Source organism: Hermetia illucens, chromosome 4 (assembly GCF_905115235.1).
Source record: "Hermetia illucens chromosome 4, iHerIll2.2.curated.20191125, whole genome shotgun sequence".
Lineage (NCBI taxonomy): Eukaryota > Metazoa > Arthropoda > Insecta > Diptera > Stratiomyidae > Hermetia > Hermetia illucens.
The window spans coordinates 91,356,988-91,375,385 of record NC_051852.1 but is presented as its reverse complement, the minus strand read 5'-3'; the positions used below and the strand labels follow the sequence as shown (position 1 = coordinate 91,375,385).

The window sequence follows — 18,398 nt, the reverse complement described above, 5'->3', positions numbered from 1 at the left end:
GATTTTATCCACAACCGGACGGTCATGGTATCGCTCATAGATTTCGTCATTGTGTAGGCTACGGAATCGTCCATCCTCATGTAGGGGGCCAAAAATTCTTCGGAGGATTCTTCTCTCGAACGCGGCCAAGAGTTCGCAATTTTTCTTGCTAAGAACCCAAGTTTCCGAGGAATACATGAGGACTGGCAAGATCATAGTCTTGTACAGTAAGAGCTTTGACCCTATGGTGAGACGTTTCGAGCGGAACAGTCTTTGTAAGCTGAAGTAGGCTCTGTTGGCTGACAACAACCGTGCGCGGATTTCATCATCGTAGTTGTTATCGGTTGTGATTTTCGACCCTAGATAGGAGAAATTGTCAACGGTCTCAAAGTTGTATTCCCCTATCCTTATTCTTGTTCGTGTTTGTGTTTGACCAGTGCGGTTTGATGTTGTTGGTTGATTCGTCTTCGGTGCTGACGTTGCCACCATGTATTTTGTCTTGCCTTCATTGATGTGCAGCCCAAGATCTCGCGCCGCCTGCTCGATCTGGATGAAGGCAGTTTGAACGTCTCGGGTGGTTCTTCCCATTATGTCGATATCGTCAGCATAGGCCAGTAGTTGGGTGGACTTGAAGAGGATCGTACCTCTTGCATTCACCTCAGCATCACGGATCACCTTCTCGAGGGCCAGGTTAAAGAGGACGCATGATAGCGCATCCCCTTGTCGTAGACCGTTGTTGATGTCAAATGGTCTTGAGAGTGATCCTGCTGCTTTTATCTGGCCTCGCACATTGGTCAGGGTCAGCCTAGTCAGTCTTATTAATTTCGTCGGGATACCGAATTCCCTCATGGCCGTGTACAGTTTTACCCTGGCTATGCTATCATAGGCGGCTTTAAAGTCGATGAACAGATGGTGCAACTGTTGTCCATATTCCAACAGTTTTTCCATCGCTTGCCGCAGAGAGAAAATCTGATCTGTTGCTGATTTGCCTGGAGTGAAGCCTCTTTGGTATGGGCCAATGATGTTCTGGGCGTATGGGGCTATCCGGCCTAGCAAGATAGTGGAGAATATCTTATAGATGGTACTCAGCAACGTGATACCTCTATAATTGCTGCACTGTGTGATATCTCCCTTTTTATGTATGAGACAGATTATGCCTCGCTGCCAATCGTCAGGCATTGATTCGCTGTCCCATACCTTGAGCACAAGTTGATGAACCACTTGGTGTAACTGGTCGCCTCCATATTTAACCAATTCGGCTGTAATTCCATCGGCTCCTGGCGACTTATGATTTTTTTAGCCGATGAATTGCACGGACTGTTTCTCCTAAACTTGGTGGTGGCAGTATTTGTCCGTCGTCTTCAGTTGGCGGGACCTCCAACTCGCCGATGTTCTGGTTGTTCAGTAGCTCATCAAAGTACTCAACCCATCGCTCTAATATGCCCATTCTGTCGGAAATCAGATTTCCCTCTTTGTCTCGGCAGGATGAGCATCGAGGTGTATAAGGCTTCATCCTGCTGACTTGTTGGTAAAACTTCCGCGCCTGGTGCGGTTGCTCCCTGTACTTTTCTAGTTCACAGACTTTTTGGTTCTCCCAGGCTTCCTTTTTCCGTCTGTGAAGTCGCTTCTCCGCTCGACGGAGTTCGTGATAAGTCTCTGCGCGTGACCGCGTTCTTTGAGAATGCAACATTACTCGGTATGCGGCATTCTTACGTTCCGTTGCTAGCTTACATTCGTCGTCAAACCAGCCGTTCCGACTCCTTTTGCGGCTGGGGCCAAGTATATTTGTGGCCGTATCCATGATAACGTTCTTCAGGTGATTGTGAAGATCGTTAGTTGATGCTTCATCTCCAGGTCCTCTATTGACTGCGGTTATTGCGGCATCCATTTCCCTCTTATAGGTGTCGCGGAGGGTTGTGTTGTGGATGGCTTCAGTGTTCACTCTCACCTGATTGTCAGAGGGGATTCTAGGTGGTATTGTTATTCGAGCTCGGAGCACCATGCCAACGAGATAGTGATCCGAGTCTATATTGGCCCCCCTATATGTTCTGACATTCATCAAGGCTGAGAGGTGGCGGCGTTCGATCAACACGTGGTCAATTTGTTTGAAAGTGATCCCGTCTGGAGAGGCCCACGTATGTTTGTGGACCGCTTTCCGCGCAAACCAGGTACTTCCAACAACCATTTCGTGTGACCCTGCTAATTGAATAGTCCGCAGTCCGTTATCATTTGTTTTTTCGTGTAAGCTATGGGAGCCAACGTATCGCCTGAATACGGGCTCCTTCCCTACTTGGCTGTTAAAATCCCCAAGTATGATTTTGATATCATATCTGGGACAGGCTTCGAGGGTTCTTTCTACTGCCTCGTAAAAGGTATCCTTCTCCGACTCTGCAGTCTCCTCTGTAGGGGCGTGAACGTTTATGAGGCTTATATTTCTAAACTTGCCTCGCAAGCGCAGAGTGCATAGCCGTTCGCTTATACTTTCAAAGCCGATAACAGCAGGTTTCATTTTTTGGCTGACTAAGAAACCTACTCCGAGCACATGGTTTACTGGATGGCCGCTTCTCACTGTTACTGCTGATAAAGTCATGTCCCACAATACTATTATTGGAACAATGCAAAGACGGTAAATGAAACATTGTCTACTATAAAGATCAAATAGCTCACTATAAAGATAATTCTGATAAATTGGAAAGAAGAAAATCTCTATCCACTTCAAAAGACCGACACCAACACATACAAGAGACTAAACAGTTTTATTGCGCTAGTTAGGATGAATGCTATTTTTTCCTCGACTAACGAGCCGCAACCGGCAGGTGTTGAGAATCTCTGAGCAGATTTCAACGGAAGACTTCGTTCATCCCCCAATACGAGGGATTTTGGTGACAGTTGCACTAGCTTCATCTATCATCATCATCAACGGCGCAACAACGTCTACACCTGCCTTAAGACATCGGTTTTGCGCCGAGGTCAACCAGTTCGATATCCCTAAAAGCTGCCTAGCGTCCTGCCTACGTGATCGCTCCATCTCAGGCAGGCTCTGAATCGTCTTCTTTTTCTATCATAGATGGGATGATCCTTATCCATACGGATTAAGTGACCCGCCCAGCGTAACCTATTGAACCGGATTTCATCCACAACCTGACAGTCATGGCATCGCTCATAGATTTCGTCGTTATGTAGGCTACGGAATCGTTCATCCTCACGTATTTGGCCAAAAATTCTTCGGAGAATTCTTCTCTCGAACGTAGCCAAGTGTTCGCAATTTTTCTTGCTAAGAACCCAAGTCTCCGAGGGGACTGGCAAGATCATTGTCTTGTACAGTAAGAGCTTTGACCCTATGGTAAGACGTTTCGAGTGGAACAGTTTTTGTAAGCTGAAATAGACTCTGTTGGCTGCCAACAACCGTAGGCGGATTTCATCGTCGTAGTTGTAATCGGTTGCGACCTTAGAGAGGAGAAATCATAAACGGTCTCAAAGTTGTAGTCTCGTATCTTTATTCTTCCTGTTTGACCAGTGCGGTTTGATGTTGTAGGTTGCATGCACATTGGACAGAGTAAACCTAGTTAGTTTTATCACCTTCGTCCGGATACCCAATTCTCTCATGGCCGTGTACAATTCTACCCTGGCTACGCTATCATAGCCGGCCTTAACGGCGATGAAAAGATGGTGCAACTGATATCCATATTCCAACAGTTTTTCCATCGCTTGCCGCTGAGAGAAAATCTGATCTGTTGCTGATTTACCTGAAGTGAAGCCTGTTTGGTATAGGCCACTGATGTTGTGGGGCGTATGGGGCTATCTGACCTAGGAAGGGAGCGGCGAATATCTTATAGATGGTATTCAGCAACTTGATACCTCTATCATTGCTGCACTACGTGATATCTCCCTTTTTAAGGTTTTGTGTGAAACAAAACCTTATTAGAATCGAGACGGTGTCTGTCTGTCCGTCTGTCCGTCTTTTTTTTTTTTTTTTTTCGGCGTTGGAAGGTGGAAAGGTTCAAAACCTACTGCTGGCTCCTGCCACGCAGTTATGTGAGACTTCTACTCACTAAAACCACCTCCTTCTCATTCCACTCTCCCCACGGAACTCCTATCAAGTATTGCATCGCGGGGCTGGATCAGCTTTTAGCTGCGGCTCATTATGGTTCTCTCCCTTCCTTGTTTTCGTCGTAGTTCTTCCTGCCTAAGCTGTTGGTGAATAGCTTGTAGTTCCCTTACAACCTGGTTCCAGGCATCCGTTGACTCCAGCATAAACTCCACAATGTTTTCGGGTGTTAAACGCCTGTCTGCGACCGCTTCCATTCTTGTTCGGTGCGCGGTGAACCTGGGGCAATCAAATATGACATGCTCCGCATTCTCAGCCACGTTACCACATCTTGGGCAGCATGGTGATTCGTCGTGACCAAATCGATGTAAATAAGCACGATAACCTCCATGTCCACTCAAGAATTGTGTTAGCTCGTGGCTTAATTCCCCATGGTTTCGTTCAAACCATCTCCGAATATCCGGAATGATGCGATATGTCCAACGAGCATTTTGGGACTCGTCCCATCGCTGTTGCCACCGTTCGATAGATTCCCACCGTGCCAGCTGCCGTCGAAATGCGCTAGACTCTCCAGCTGCATACGTTTTGTCGTAGAGTCGCCGACTTTCCTTCGCCAAGATGTCTACGGGGAGCATCCCTGCTAGTACATATGCCGCTTCTCCTGATGTTGTCCGATATGCACTGCATACCCGGAGTGCACTTAACCGATACGCCATTCCTAGTTTTCCGCAGTTTGATTTGTTTTCCAGAACGGTTGCCCAAACTTGAGCTGCGTAGAGTAGCACGGAACTAACTACCCTTGAAATGAGACGACGTCGACTTTGTCTTGGTCCACCAATGTTCGGTAGTATCCTCGAGATCGTTACAGCGATGGAAGATGCTTTAGTTGCAGCGCACTCAATGTGTTTTTTAAAGTTGAGTCTTTTGTCAATCATTACTCCCAAATATTTAAGCGACTCTTGGGAGTAAATTGTTTTTCCACCAACTTTAATTTTCACGGTCGTGTCTTTCCTTCTTTTGCTGATTAGCACTAGTTCCGTTTTATGTTCAGCAAGTGATAGACCGGACTTTTTCAACCAGGAATTGATTTCCCATATCGCTTCATTTGCATAGATTTCGATATCGTCTAAGCGTTTTGCCACTATTGTTACCCCGATATCGTCCGCAAAACCAATAGTTGTCACGCCGTTAGGAAGGCGTAGCTTCAGCACTCCGTTGTACATAATTAACCACAGTAAGGGACCTAAGACAGACCCCTGTGGTACGCCGCACGTCATTGGGAATAATTTCTCTCCATCGTCCGAGTCGCAATATAATCTTCTTCCAAGAAGAAATGCAACAACGATGCGTACAATGTACTTTGGAACCTTTAGTTTGGTTAGAGCCTCTACGATTTTCGTCCACTTTGCAGTGTTGAAAGCATTTTTTACATCGAGGGTCACCACTGCGCAGCATTTGTCATCTTGTATTGCAGCGCGAGCCAGGCCAGTCACCATGCTGATTGCATCGATGGTTGATCTCCCCTTACGAAACCCGAATTGCTTGTCGGATAGGCCTCCTTCCTTTTCCGCAACAGCGAGCAGCCTGTTGTATAATACTCGTTCAAATAGTTTACCAATGGTATTGACCAAACATATCGGTCGATATGAGGAGGGGTCTCCCAATGGTTTACCTGGCTTCGGAATAAGTATCAACTTTTGCAGCTTCCATTGCTCGGGGAATTCTCCTTCTCTGAGGCATGCCGTAAAAACTTTAGCAAACATACCTGGTGCTGACCTGGCTGCCACTTTCAGGGCGATATTCGGGATTCCATCTGGCCCTGGGGTCTTATTTTCAGCCAATTTGCTTGCTGCATCAAAAATTTCCTCTTCTACCACTTCAGGGATTTCGTCGGGGTTTACATGCACTTTAGGCAGATTTGTGTAGTTCACATCCTCTGGGAAGAGAGTGTCCACTATGTTTTGTAGTAATTTTGGACAGGTAATCGGTGGGGAGCGCTTGCCTTTCAGTGATGACATTACAGACCTGTAGGCGCCACCCCATGGATCAGAATCAGCTTCGGTACACATCCGCTTGAAATGTTCGGATTTGCTCTTCGTGATAGCTACTTGCAATTTTTTCCTCGCGTTCTTGTATTGCATGTGCAGCTCAACGAATTCAGGTTGTCCGTCTGTCCGTCTGTCTGTCTGTCTGTCTGTCTGTCTGTCTGTCTGTCTGTCACACCCGATTTATTCGGAAACGGCTAGACTGATTGTCACGAAAATTGGTGAGAGTATGTAATCTGGTGTTCCCTTTACATGCAGTGAGTGGCGCCATCTTGTGTTGAGTTTAAGGGGGGCTTCCCATACATGTGAATGGAGGGTGCAAATTTTTTTTTTTACAGAATGAAGCCATGTGGGGTATCAAATGAAAGATCTCGATTAGTACTTTTCGAAACTGGTTCAATATTTGATATTGGGTTAAACATAAGGGAGTGACGGCTCAAAATATGACCCCCAAAAAGTGTAACAGGTCTCGTGCTCAGAACCTATCTAACCGAAAAATCTGAAAAAAATCACAGTGGTGCATCTCTACGAAATCTAGGCCTCAAAATATATCCGGTTCCGATATCTGCACAAATAAAGTTAATAATAGTATATTTCCACATTTTAGAAATTTACCCGGCACCCCCCTTATGTTCATTCCAGAAGTACAAAATTTGGCATGCATATAATGAAGAACATAGTGCACAGTTTGGTCAAGTTTGAAGAAAATCCAATTATTACTAACAAAGTTATAAGGGGTAAAACTTTACCATTTTTTGTGAATTTCGTGCACTCTACAACCCGCATGACGTCATCATCACATATCATTTCGTCAATACCACAACGAAATGAGTTGTTATGGATAGGGTCGCAAAGAATTATTTTGTTTTAGTTTTTCAATCATTTGTATGTGAATATCAATTACTCCAACCAGACATGTGTGTATGTAGGTATATAGTATATGCGTGCTAATGAACATTGCGGGTAGTACCTAATTCAGATAGATATAAGAAGTAAATTGGAAATATGGGTACGATCAATTGATATATGTGCATATATGTGTACAGTATTCGGAAATAGGCAGTTTGTTTGTTTAGGGTGAGCGTAATATGTACGTATGTCTCGTAGTTTGAAGGATTGATTATGTTGGATTTGTAGCTATATAAGGATAGAGAAATGTGCGTTGAAATTTCTTACATAAGATGATCACAAAACCTTTATACCCGAAGCGCGAGCTTTCGGTATTCCGACTTGTTTTTCTTTTTTGAGGAGGTGGAAATCTTCAAAAGACACTGGCCTGGACACGTCAGCGTGTGGGATTCTTACCCACTAAAACCACCCCCGACTCCCTCCAAGCCCCGTGGAACCACCGTACGGTATTACATTACGGGGCGGAGTCAGCTCATTTTAACTTAGTCCCCTTTCGTCTCTACGCGGCGTACGTAACCGCGCTTTTCTGGTCTCCTCTGCCTTTCGCAGTTTGCTCTGGATAGATACGACCATGGAGTTGATCGCATCCGAGTCTTCCTGACATGTTAGCATTCTTCGCACCAGATTATCTGGTACGAGCACCTCTCCTAGAGTCTCATCTAGGTTCCTCCTTTCCTCCACAAACCTTGGACAGTGGAAGAATACATGCTCTGGGTCCTCTGGGACTCCATCACAGTTTGGACAGTCGGGTGAGGTATCCAGTTTAAACCTGAACAGGTACTGGCGATATCCTCCGTGCCCCGTGAGAAACTGAGTAAAATTATAATTAACCTCACCGTGCCATCTCTCCAACCACTCCCTAATGGCAGGGATGAGCCTCTGTGTCCACCGACCCTTTCCCGAGCGTTCCCAACGCTCTTGCCATCTATTCAGCGATCTCTCCCTTTCGACGTTCTTCGTCTACAATAAAAGAGAGATAGACTTCGCATTATGTACATTCGTCATCTCATCTGCCAAAATGTCAATGTTAACGACGAATGCTGTATCATCTGAGACAGTCCTGAAGGCAGAGCATACCCTCAGGGCTGTTCTCCTGTAGACTGAACTCACTTTGGTAGCGTTCCCTGATATTCACAACGCCTCCCTCCAAACTGGGGTTGCATAGAGCATGATCGAGGTCACCACCCTGGCTATAAGCAACCTAGAGGGATGCCGTGGCCCTCCAACTTTCGACATCATCCTTGCCAGGGCCATACTTGCAGTGGATTATTTGCCGCAAACATACCGCACATGTTGCTTATAGCTAAGCTTCCTGTCTAACACCACCCCCAAGTATTTGATGGTCGGCTTGGAAGTGATGATATGATTCCCGATTCTAATACAGGCGTAATTTCTCTTCCGGCGCTTAGTGATGAGGACCGCTTCCGTTTTTTCCTCCGCAAGTATCAGACGAGAGCTCTTTAGCCAACTTTTAGCAGCACCGATTGCCTCACTTGAGTATAACTCAGCATCTTCGAGATGCTGTGCGTCAACAATCAGTGCTATGTCGTCAGCGTAACCCACCACTGTGGCTTCCCCCGGAAGGGGAAGATTAAGTACATCGTTGTACATGATGTTCCACAGTAGTGGGCCCAATACGAAGCCCTGCGGGACACCCGCGGAAAGAACGTACACCTGGGGTCCATCATCGTTGTCATACCAGAGCCTCCTTTAAGTTAAATAACTATCGACGATAGCAGCGGGATAGGCGGGAATACCAACCTTCGCCAGAGATTTCCGTATTAGATTCCGATTGGCCGAATTGAATGCATTTTTCACATCCAGGGTTACTACCACGCAATATTTGCTGGTACTCCCCTTTCCGTGCATTGAATCATCGACCAAGCCAGTAACCAATTTGATGGCATCAATGGTTGATCTGGCTTAACGGAACCCATACTGCCGATCTGAAAGGCCGCCTTGGCTCTCAACAACCGGGAGTAATCTATTATAGATTACCCGCTCTAACATTTTCCCCATCGTGCCAAAAGATATATGGGTCGATATGAGGATGGTTTACTTGGCTTAGGCAGAAGTACCAACTTCTGTCGCTTCCATGCCACTGGAAATATCCCCTCGGACATGCACGCCTGGAACAACTCAGCGAATATGTCCGGTCTGGATTTCACGCAAGCTTAAGGGCCTTATTCACTACTCCGTCGAGGCCCGGCGCTTTATTATCTCCTATTCTACCGCAGATATCCAACAGCTCGTCTCTGGTGACTGGAGGAATTGCCGCCACATTCAGAGGTGGTTGGAATGTGGCGGTGCTCTCCTCTTGCTGGGGGAATAACCCCTGGATGATTTTTAGCAAGAGGGTGGGACACGTGATCCCCTGATCCCGGGAAATGAATGGCCTCTTAATCATCCCATCACGATTCTGTAGGCATTCCCCCACAGGTTTATGTTCGCTTCTGAGAAGAGCTCCTTAAAGCACTCCCTCTTGCTTCGCTGGTTGGCGAGCTTGAGGTTTTTGCGCGCTCTTTTTGCCCCTGTTCGACTTTACCTACCGCCCTCTGAGCCACTCTTCTGGCTCGGTGGCATGTTGATCGAAGACCGGTCAGTTCATCGTTCCACCAGTAGTTTGGTCTTCTACTGGGGAATGAACACCTAAGCATGGACGCGTTACACGCTTTGGCAATGCATTGAGCCAGACGGACAGCTCTTTCCGTAGAGGTGCCTGCTTTATCAGGCTGATCTAACCACACCTCTATGAAGATCTCCTCATCCAAAGATTTTGCAGACCAGCCTGGAATCTTTCTCGGTTTCGAGCATGATAGCTGTTTGGTCTGTAGCCCGACACATGTCTGAAAGAAGATTGCCTGGTGATCGCTGTGGGTGTAGCGTTCACTGACGCACCTGGACATACCACGTGCCAGCGAAGGACTGAAAATGGTCAGGTCTACAACCGAGCCTGACCCACTTTCTGGAAGGTGTTTACAGCACCTTTGTTAGCCAAAATTATGTCCATCTGCGCGAAAGCTTCTAATAAACTGCGCCCCCTAGCATTTTATTCCCTACTACCCCACTCCAGGGCCCAAGCATTGAAATCACCAGCAATCACCTTTGGACTACGTCCCCTCGCGTCGAGAACAAGATTATCAAGCATTTGCTCGAATTCAGACAGTGTCAAACTTGACGGTGTCTATACGGTTCGCTTATGATGGCGATTTCCATCTCAGATTCGAACGTGGCCTGCTCAAGTAAATCCTGAGCGACCCTGCAATGATTCAGGTTTATTTCAATAAACCTCATTTTCTCATTGCAGTGAGCGCCTTCCTAAATTCCGGCCATTTACCACTTCCGGCAATATGCCGGTGATCCTGTCCCTGTTTTACTTCGCACAATAGGCATTTGGGGTCCCTATTGCACTCTCTGGCAATATGGCCTTTCTTCCCACACCTTCTGCATCGATCGGATCAATCAATGCTGCTGCTTCCCAAATTTGTTGTGTGTGAAATTTGTTTCGGAAGCTCGGCGCTTCGGGTACAAAGATTTTGTTCATTTTATGTGAGGATTCCTCTATAGCTAAAAATGCGAAATAATCCTTCATATATTGCCAAGGAAATTAAAACGTAACACCGTCTCCGTCGCTGATAGTGTTTTTAAGGTTTTGTGTGAAACAAAACCTTATTAGAATCGATTCGATGTCTATCTGTCCGTCTGTCTGTCTGTCTGCCTGCCTGTCTGTCACAGCCGATTTATTCGGAAACGGCTGAACCGATTGTCACGAAAATTGGTAGGAGTATGTGATCTGCCGTTCCCTTTACATGCAGCAACTGACGCCATTTTGTGTTAAGTTTAAGGGGGGCTCCCCATACATGTGAAAGGAGGGTGCAACATTTTTTTTCATAAAATATGGCCATGTGGGGTATCAAATGAAAGGTCTCAATTAGTACTTTTCGAAACTGGTTCAATATTTGATATTGGATGAAACATAGGGGAGTGAGGGCTCAAAATATGACCCCCAAAAAGTGTAACAGGTTTCGTTATCAGAACCTATCCAACACAAATAAAGTTAATAATAGTATATTTCCACATTTTAGAAATTTACCCGGCACCCCCCTTATGTTCATCCCAGAAGTACAAAATTTGGCATGGGTATAATGAAGAATATAATGCACAATTTGGTCAAGTTTGAATCCAACCATTATTAACAAAGTTATAGGGGGTAAAACTTTACCATGTTTCGTGAATTTCATGCACTCTACACCTAACCTGCATGACGTCATCATGACATATCATTTCGTCAATACCACAACGAAATGAGTTCTTAAGAATGAGGTCGCAAAGAATTATTTTGTTTTAGTTTCTTAGTCATTTGCATATATCAATTACTCCAACCAGACATGTTTGTATGTAGGTATATAGTATATGCGTGCTAATGAACTTTGCGGGTAGAGCCTAATTCAGATAGATATAAGAAGTAAATCGGAAATATGGGTACCATCAATTTATATACGTGCCTATATGTGTACAGTATTCGAAAATAGGCAGTTTGTTTGTTTAGGGTGAGCGTAACATCTACGGCTGTAATATGTACGTATGCCTCGTAGTTTTGTAGCTGTATACGGGTAGAAAAATGTGCGTTGATAAGATGAACACAAAACCTTTATACCCGAAGCACGAGCTTCCGGTATTCCGACTTGTTATATATGGGACAGATAATGCCTCTTTGTCAGTCGTCAGGCATTGATTCGCTGTCCCACACCTTGAGCACAAATTAATGAACCATTTGTGATCGCCTCCATATTTAACCAATTCGACTGTAATTCCATCGGCCTCTGGCGACTTATGATTTTTAAGCCGATGAATTGCACGGACTGTTTCGTGATAAGCCTCTGCGCGTACACGCGAAAATGCAACATTACTCGGTATGCAGCATTCTTCCGTTCCGTTGCTAGCTTACATTGATCGTCAAATCAGCTGTTGCGACTCTTTTTGCGGCTGGGACCTAGTATGATTGTGGCCGTATTTATGATTACGTTCTTCAGGTGATTGTGAAGATCATTTGTTGATGCGTCCTCTCCAGGATCTCAGTTGACAGCGGTTATTGCAGCACCCATTTCCCTCTTATAGGTGTTGCGGAGGACTGTGTTGTGGATGGTTTCAGTATTCACTCTCACCTGATTGTCAGAGGTTATTCCGGGTTGTTATTCGAGCTAGGAGGACCATGCCAACGTCTATATTGGCCCGCTTATATGTTCTGACATTCATCAAGGCTGAGAAGTGACGGCGTTGGATCAACACGTGGTCAATTTGGTTGAAAGTGGTCCCGTCTGGAGAGGCCCATGTATGTTTGTGGACTGCTTTCCGCGCAAACCAGGTACTTCCAACAACCATTTCGTGTGACATTGCTAATTGAATAATCCGCAGTCCGTTATCATTTGTATTTTGATGTAAGCTATGGGAGCCAACGTATCGCCTGAATACGCGCTCCGCCACTACTTGGCTGGTAAAATCCGGAAGTATGATTTTGATATCATATCTGGGACAGACTTCTAGGGTTCGTTCTACTACCTCGTAGAAGGTATCCTTCTCTGACTCTGCAGTCTCCTCGGTGGGGACCTGAACGTTAATCAAGCTTATATTTCTAAATTTGCCTCACAAGCGCAGAGTGCATAGTCTTTCGCTAATGTTTTCAAAGCCGATAACAGCAGGTTTCATTTTTTGGCTGACTAGGAAACTTACTCCCAGCACATGGTTTACTGGATGACCACTATAATATATGGCGTAGTGACTCTTCTCCAGGAAACCGGTCCCTGTCCAATGCACCTCTTGCAATGCTATTCGGGTATCTGCTAGCTGCTGAGCAGCTCTGGGTCTGTACAGGGAGTGCACGTTCCATGCGAAAATGCGCAAATCGTTGCTCCGTTTTCGTTGCCGGGTTCGTGGTTGTGTTGTCAGCCCAGTCCAAGGCTCCTTTAGTGACTTCGTAACGAGTTGTTTTCCGTGTAGGGTTGTCAGCCCTACCCAACCCCCAAGGTAGAGGACCAGTAGGTACAATTTGTCCCGTTTTTAAGCGCGCGAGACTCGCCTTTATCCTTCTCCGTCTGTAGCTTTTCGTTAAGAAAGAGCTCCCAGCGGTCAACACGTGGAAGTGGAGATAGGGTTTGGTAGTATAACTGTTGGTGTTGGTCCAGCACGCGTTTCCCGCGTTTTATGCTACATCGTGGATACCAATCTACGTTTCGCCCTGGAACCTATACTACCGTTTGACCTTTGAAGTTGAAGTGACAATTAAATTAAAGAAAAGGAGGGAAGGAACAGGATATGACAACTTTGCAGCTGATCACGCTAGAATTTGAAACCCAATGAGCATTGAGCACAATGAGAGGAAACAGCTGAGCGGAATACTTATATTGCCCTTCGATTCGGTTGTTATCTCATACAAGGAAGTGAAATTTTCAAAATATTTTTAACAATTATATTCTTTGTTCGAATTGCCGTGAAGAAAACGGTACTCATTGTGAATTCTGCAACCATTGGCACAATACACCCTACGCCATTCGATTTCGATTTCTTGGCAAAGAGAAGAAGCCGTTCGACTACGATCCGAGGAGCAAAGTTCAAAGTGTAGTAGGTAAATCAAATCCACTCCGGGTTTCTGATGGTGTTCATTAAGGAATTAGCCTCTCACCACTAATTATTTCTTGTCATTGAACACTGTCACGTAGGACATACAATGTCCAATATCCTAAACACTGCCTAAGGCACATGATGTTTTCCCAACGTCGCAAAAAAGCTGATCTCGAGCAGATTGCTCAAAAGCAGAATAAATGTTTCACACAATACGGTTTCCCTTTGGATCTGGATAAAACAACGTTTTTGATGACTGAGCTCATGGAATATCACGGTCAGTGAAAGCCACATGCCCATAAATGAGTATGGCAAGTATTTTGGATTCGTGTTTTCAGCGAAAATTTCGTGTTTTCCCACCAGTTCTGTTAGAATTCCTTGGTTTCGGGCTTGGGCAGAATCATGGCTCCCTTCTCAATTCCCTTTCGACGTATCTATTATAAGGGATGATGGGTATGACCTTTTAAGAATCCAAAATTAAAAAAGAATGGGTTACCCCAGGCGTTTCGCCAAAGCTGCGAGTGAAGTAGGATTTCGCTCGGAAATATACAATCATCTGCGTTTTCTCGCTGTATTACCCACTTAGTATGTACATAGATACTTCAAAACAACAAGACCTTTTCGAACTCATTTGGGGAGTGTGACTGTCACTTATTCCGCTCACAACCAGTGGAGTTACATAAAATTACAACGAACTGGGCTCATTTGAGGCCGGAGGTTTCTAGCAAGATGGAGTCAACGGATTGCTGCAAATTCAGGAACCATAGAAACTGTACACAATAATGAAATGATTTTTGTCACTTGCCAATAAAATTATGGAGTACCGAGAAATAACAGAACTGATAGCGTACATTGATGCAAGAGGTCAAATTCTTTCATTTCCTGATATATAACATAGTTCACGTTCCTGTTCGCCTACACAATTATTTTGCTTATTTGTGTATTTCATTCGTTTAAATCGCTAACGCCCACGCGTCGCTTTCGGTTATTTGCCAGTGTGCATGCTTATGACTTGGCATATGGAAGGCAGCAGCAGCGTGACAATTGCAAAAGCTCTCCGACATTGTGATTCACGCGCCTTCCCGCGTGTCAACAAACCAGATAAATAAAGAATGTTTTAATTTGCACAGATTAAGGGAATAAACTTGCATTTCAATGTAATAAACGCTTGTGCGCAAATACTTATATGTTCGAACTTACTTTTGGTTCCAGAACTTCTAAGACTGCCCAATAGAATGAAGAAAATAAAATTCACACTCAAAACTGTTCTGCGCACACGTGCCTATGGCGCCAAAAATTACACTTGTAGATATATCTAGTTACTAAGCGCCACCAATGCGTTTTGCAATTGCATTTATTTTATCCGGAGGGCGCCAGCATTCGAAACTATGTATAATTTGCAATTACTGTACTGACGCGCTCCCGTGCTGGACACTTGTGAGGATCGACAAAACTACACTTTCGGCTTTAAGGTGAACGTTGAGAGGATAAAGCACAATAAAAATATTTTGGAATTAACGGGCATAGAAACTATAGACCTGGCATCAAAAATAACCGAATCCCATGGAGGCGACTGCATGCTTAACGAGCAAAGCGCCGGCGAGAGAACGATGCATGCAAGCATGCACTTTTACTTTCCTAAACTGGTGAGAGCCAGTGCATTTTCATAGCATAAATTCCAAACAAGAATTCGGTGCAGCCACTTTGCATGATGGCCTAACAGGTATTCCGTGAAATTGTCTTACCACTACATCCGTAACGCCTGCGAATATACCATATACTCTCCTCCCTGAACGTAATATTTACGCACCTCCTTTACAGAATATCTACTCTGGCCTAGTAAGCTTTCCAACATTTTTCAAACTTACATATCTTTAAGCTCAGTCAGTAATGGTTGCTGCGGTTTCTAGTCAAGCACCGACGAAATTCAGATTTAGTTGAGAAAATAGATGGCATTGCAGGACTGTGACGTCATGCAAGCTTCAAGATGGAAAATAGAGTTCAAATTATTCTCATAATACAATTGCTGACATTCTTATATTACATTTACGGAAACTACAGCTTAATTTAGTTAGTTGTGTTTCCTCAAGAAAAATAATTATATTCGAATGCATAATTTCATCAAATGTGAGGTTATTGAGTAGCCGCTCGAAAATTAGAACTCGCAGAGATTAGAAAAGTTCAGAAATTAGAGCAAATTCGCTGAAATTAGAATAAGTGGTTCTAACTTTCGGGGCGTAGAAATTCATTTTCTGTTTATAGGGACTTGCTGAATCTGGCAGACCTTGTTCTGACTTTATATATTTGCGAAAAGTACGGATTTTCTGCAGGTAATGGGAGAGATAAACCAATTTAATGATACACTTACCTTTTCGCTTTGAATATGGGGGTGAAATTACTACAGATATTTCATAATATTAGAAACCGCTGGAGAAAGTATTTTGATTCTTAAAGCGGCTCTGGCGGCTCAGTCGGTGATGACAAATTAACTTTGGTCATGAAACAACGCATACTAGGCATTGCTTACTGAAACTTCAAAGTTCGACAATGGAAGCATAGTATAATAGTATAATATACTCGTATATAGTATATAAGCATCGATATAATTTCCTGTCCGTTTTCGAGGTTTTAAGATGCAAATTTTAAATTTGAGTCATCAAGTTTCGGCCACGGAAAGGAAATTTGTCGTTGTGGCTGGACTGCTTTGCTTTGCCGTGCAACACGGCGGGGAAGTTTTTTGAGAGAGAAGAGGATGGCGGAAAGTTTGCAGGAGGGAGAAGTGTTCCCAATGGATGAGCGGGGAATTCAATAGATTTGTTCTGGGAGTAATGTGTGCTAGTGGACAAAAATTGGGAAAAATTTGTGTGTTGTGATTTTTAGTGATTTCATATACAATAAAAACTACGTTTTATTCGGATTGCAGCCCCCGTGAATATTAGTGGGTTGCACCAATAACAATCAGAAAATCGGCGAGTTGGAGGTCCCGCCAACTGAAGACGACGGGCAAATACTGCCACCACAAAGTATAGGAGAAACAGTCCGTGAGGTAAATGCAAGAGGCCCTCCGTGATGCTGGGGTGAAAGCAAAGGGGTTCGATCCTCTTTAAGTCCACCCAACCACTGGCCTATGCTGACGATATCGACATCATAGGAAGAACCACCCGAAACGAACAAACTGCCTTCATCCAGATCGAGCAGGCGGCGATTGGTGCGAGATCTTGGGCTGCACATCAATGAAGGCAATACACTGTATATGGTGGCAAGGCCAGCACCAAAAACCAGCCAATCAACAACATCAAACCGCACTGGTCAAATAGGAAGAATAAGGATAGGATAATACAACTTTGAGACCGTTGATAATTTCTCCTCTCTAGGGTCGAAAATCACAACCGATGCCAGCTCCGACGATGATATATTTCAGCTTACAAAAACTGTTCCAATCGAAATGTCTCACCATCGGGTCAAAGCTCTTACTGCACAAGAGGGGACTTGCCTTCTATGGTAGAAAAAGAAGACCAGGCAGACGCTGCCTAAGATGGAGCGATGGCGTAGGTGAGGACGCCAGACAGCTTTTTAAGATATCGAATTTGTGGACCTCGGCGCAAAAAGGGGATATCTGGAGTTCCTTATTAACGCAGGCCTAGACCGGATACCGGTTGTTGCGCCTTTGAGGATGACCTGCGATCTCAGGCCCGCAGACCCGTTTTTTTTTGTATTTTGGGCGACAACGGTTAAATGACTCAAAATGGCACGTTTTTCCCTGCTCCTTTTCTCTGGTTGTTTTCGCGAGTATGATTTGCGTTGAAGACATGGAACGTCTTCACATCGTTTTTCGTGAGTGGAGCAAGGAGTCGTGCGAACAGAGGAAAAACCTGAGTGAAACAAAACCTTAATAGAATCTGGTCGGTGTCTTTCTGTCCGTCTGCCTTTCTGTCACACCCGGGGGTGTCGCAGGGAAACATTTCGTTTTAAGCTTTTACTCATTTATATTTCAATATTAATTACTCGAGGCATATATACGTATGTATTTATATGTACACATATACTATTGAAGCTGTGGAGTACTGCCTAATTCAGATAGTTATATTTATACATTAAACTATCGGTATTCAATATGCGTACTGTATATGTCATATGTACGCTTTTGTCCACGAAGTAAATAGGAAATATGTGTACGATCAATTTATATACGTGCATTAGAGTGGTTGTCCTATATATAGAAAAAAAAATTCATCGTTTTTCTGCGTAATTATTTGCCAAAATGTTCCTTTATATGAAATAAGCAAATGTAACAAATTTTAATTTAATCAGTTAATACTAACAGGTTTTGCATCGCGCCAGTGTACACGCGCTGTAAACAGAAAGTATTTTCTACAACATAGTTCACCGCTGAGCGTGAGATATTTTTGAAACGTAGTAATACTTGATTAATATCAAATAAAGTGAAGGCTTAGCTTATACTTAAATTCCTTAAATTTTAATTTAATCAGATACATCCAGATAATTTTTTAATTAAAATAAACCTCCTTTAGTAGTGATTGGAAGTTCTTTTCGGTAATATTGAACAACCTGAATGAAATAACAAGTCGGGAAACCGGAAGCTGGGCGTTTCAGGCATGAAAGGTTTTGTTTGCTTCTCCTGGGAGCATATTTGAGTGCAGAACTAACCCATTTGTACGTAGCCCGTTAAGAATATGCATTTAGCATGTCAGATTTAGTACTTTGGGTTGTAAATTTACACGGTAAAGGCAACTTTGAGCTACTTTATAACTCTGGGGTAAACTTAAGGGGGGTTTTAC

General features: G+C 44.2%; 1 protein-coding gene across 1 annotated transcript in view; it reads right to left on the bottom strand.

The window, feature by feature from the left end:
• The window catches only part of LOC119653447 (trehalase), a 196,209-nt gene extending 181,151 nt beyond the window's left edge, over window positions 1-15,058 (bottom strand). The window contains exon 1 of the mRNA XM_038058042.1: window positions 14,800-15,058. Within this exon, the coding sequence (XP_037913970.1) occupies window position 14,800 (1 nt within the window). The 5' untranslated portion in view covers window positions 14,801-15,058. The remainder of the gene's footprint in view (window positions 1-14,799) is intronic.
• Window positions 15,059-18,398: the final 3,340 nt, after the last annotated feature.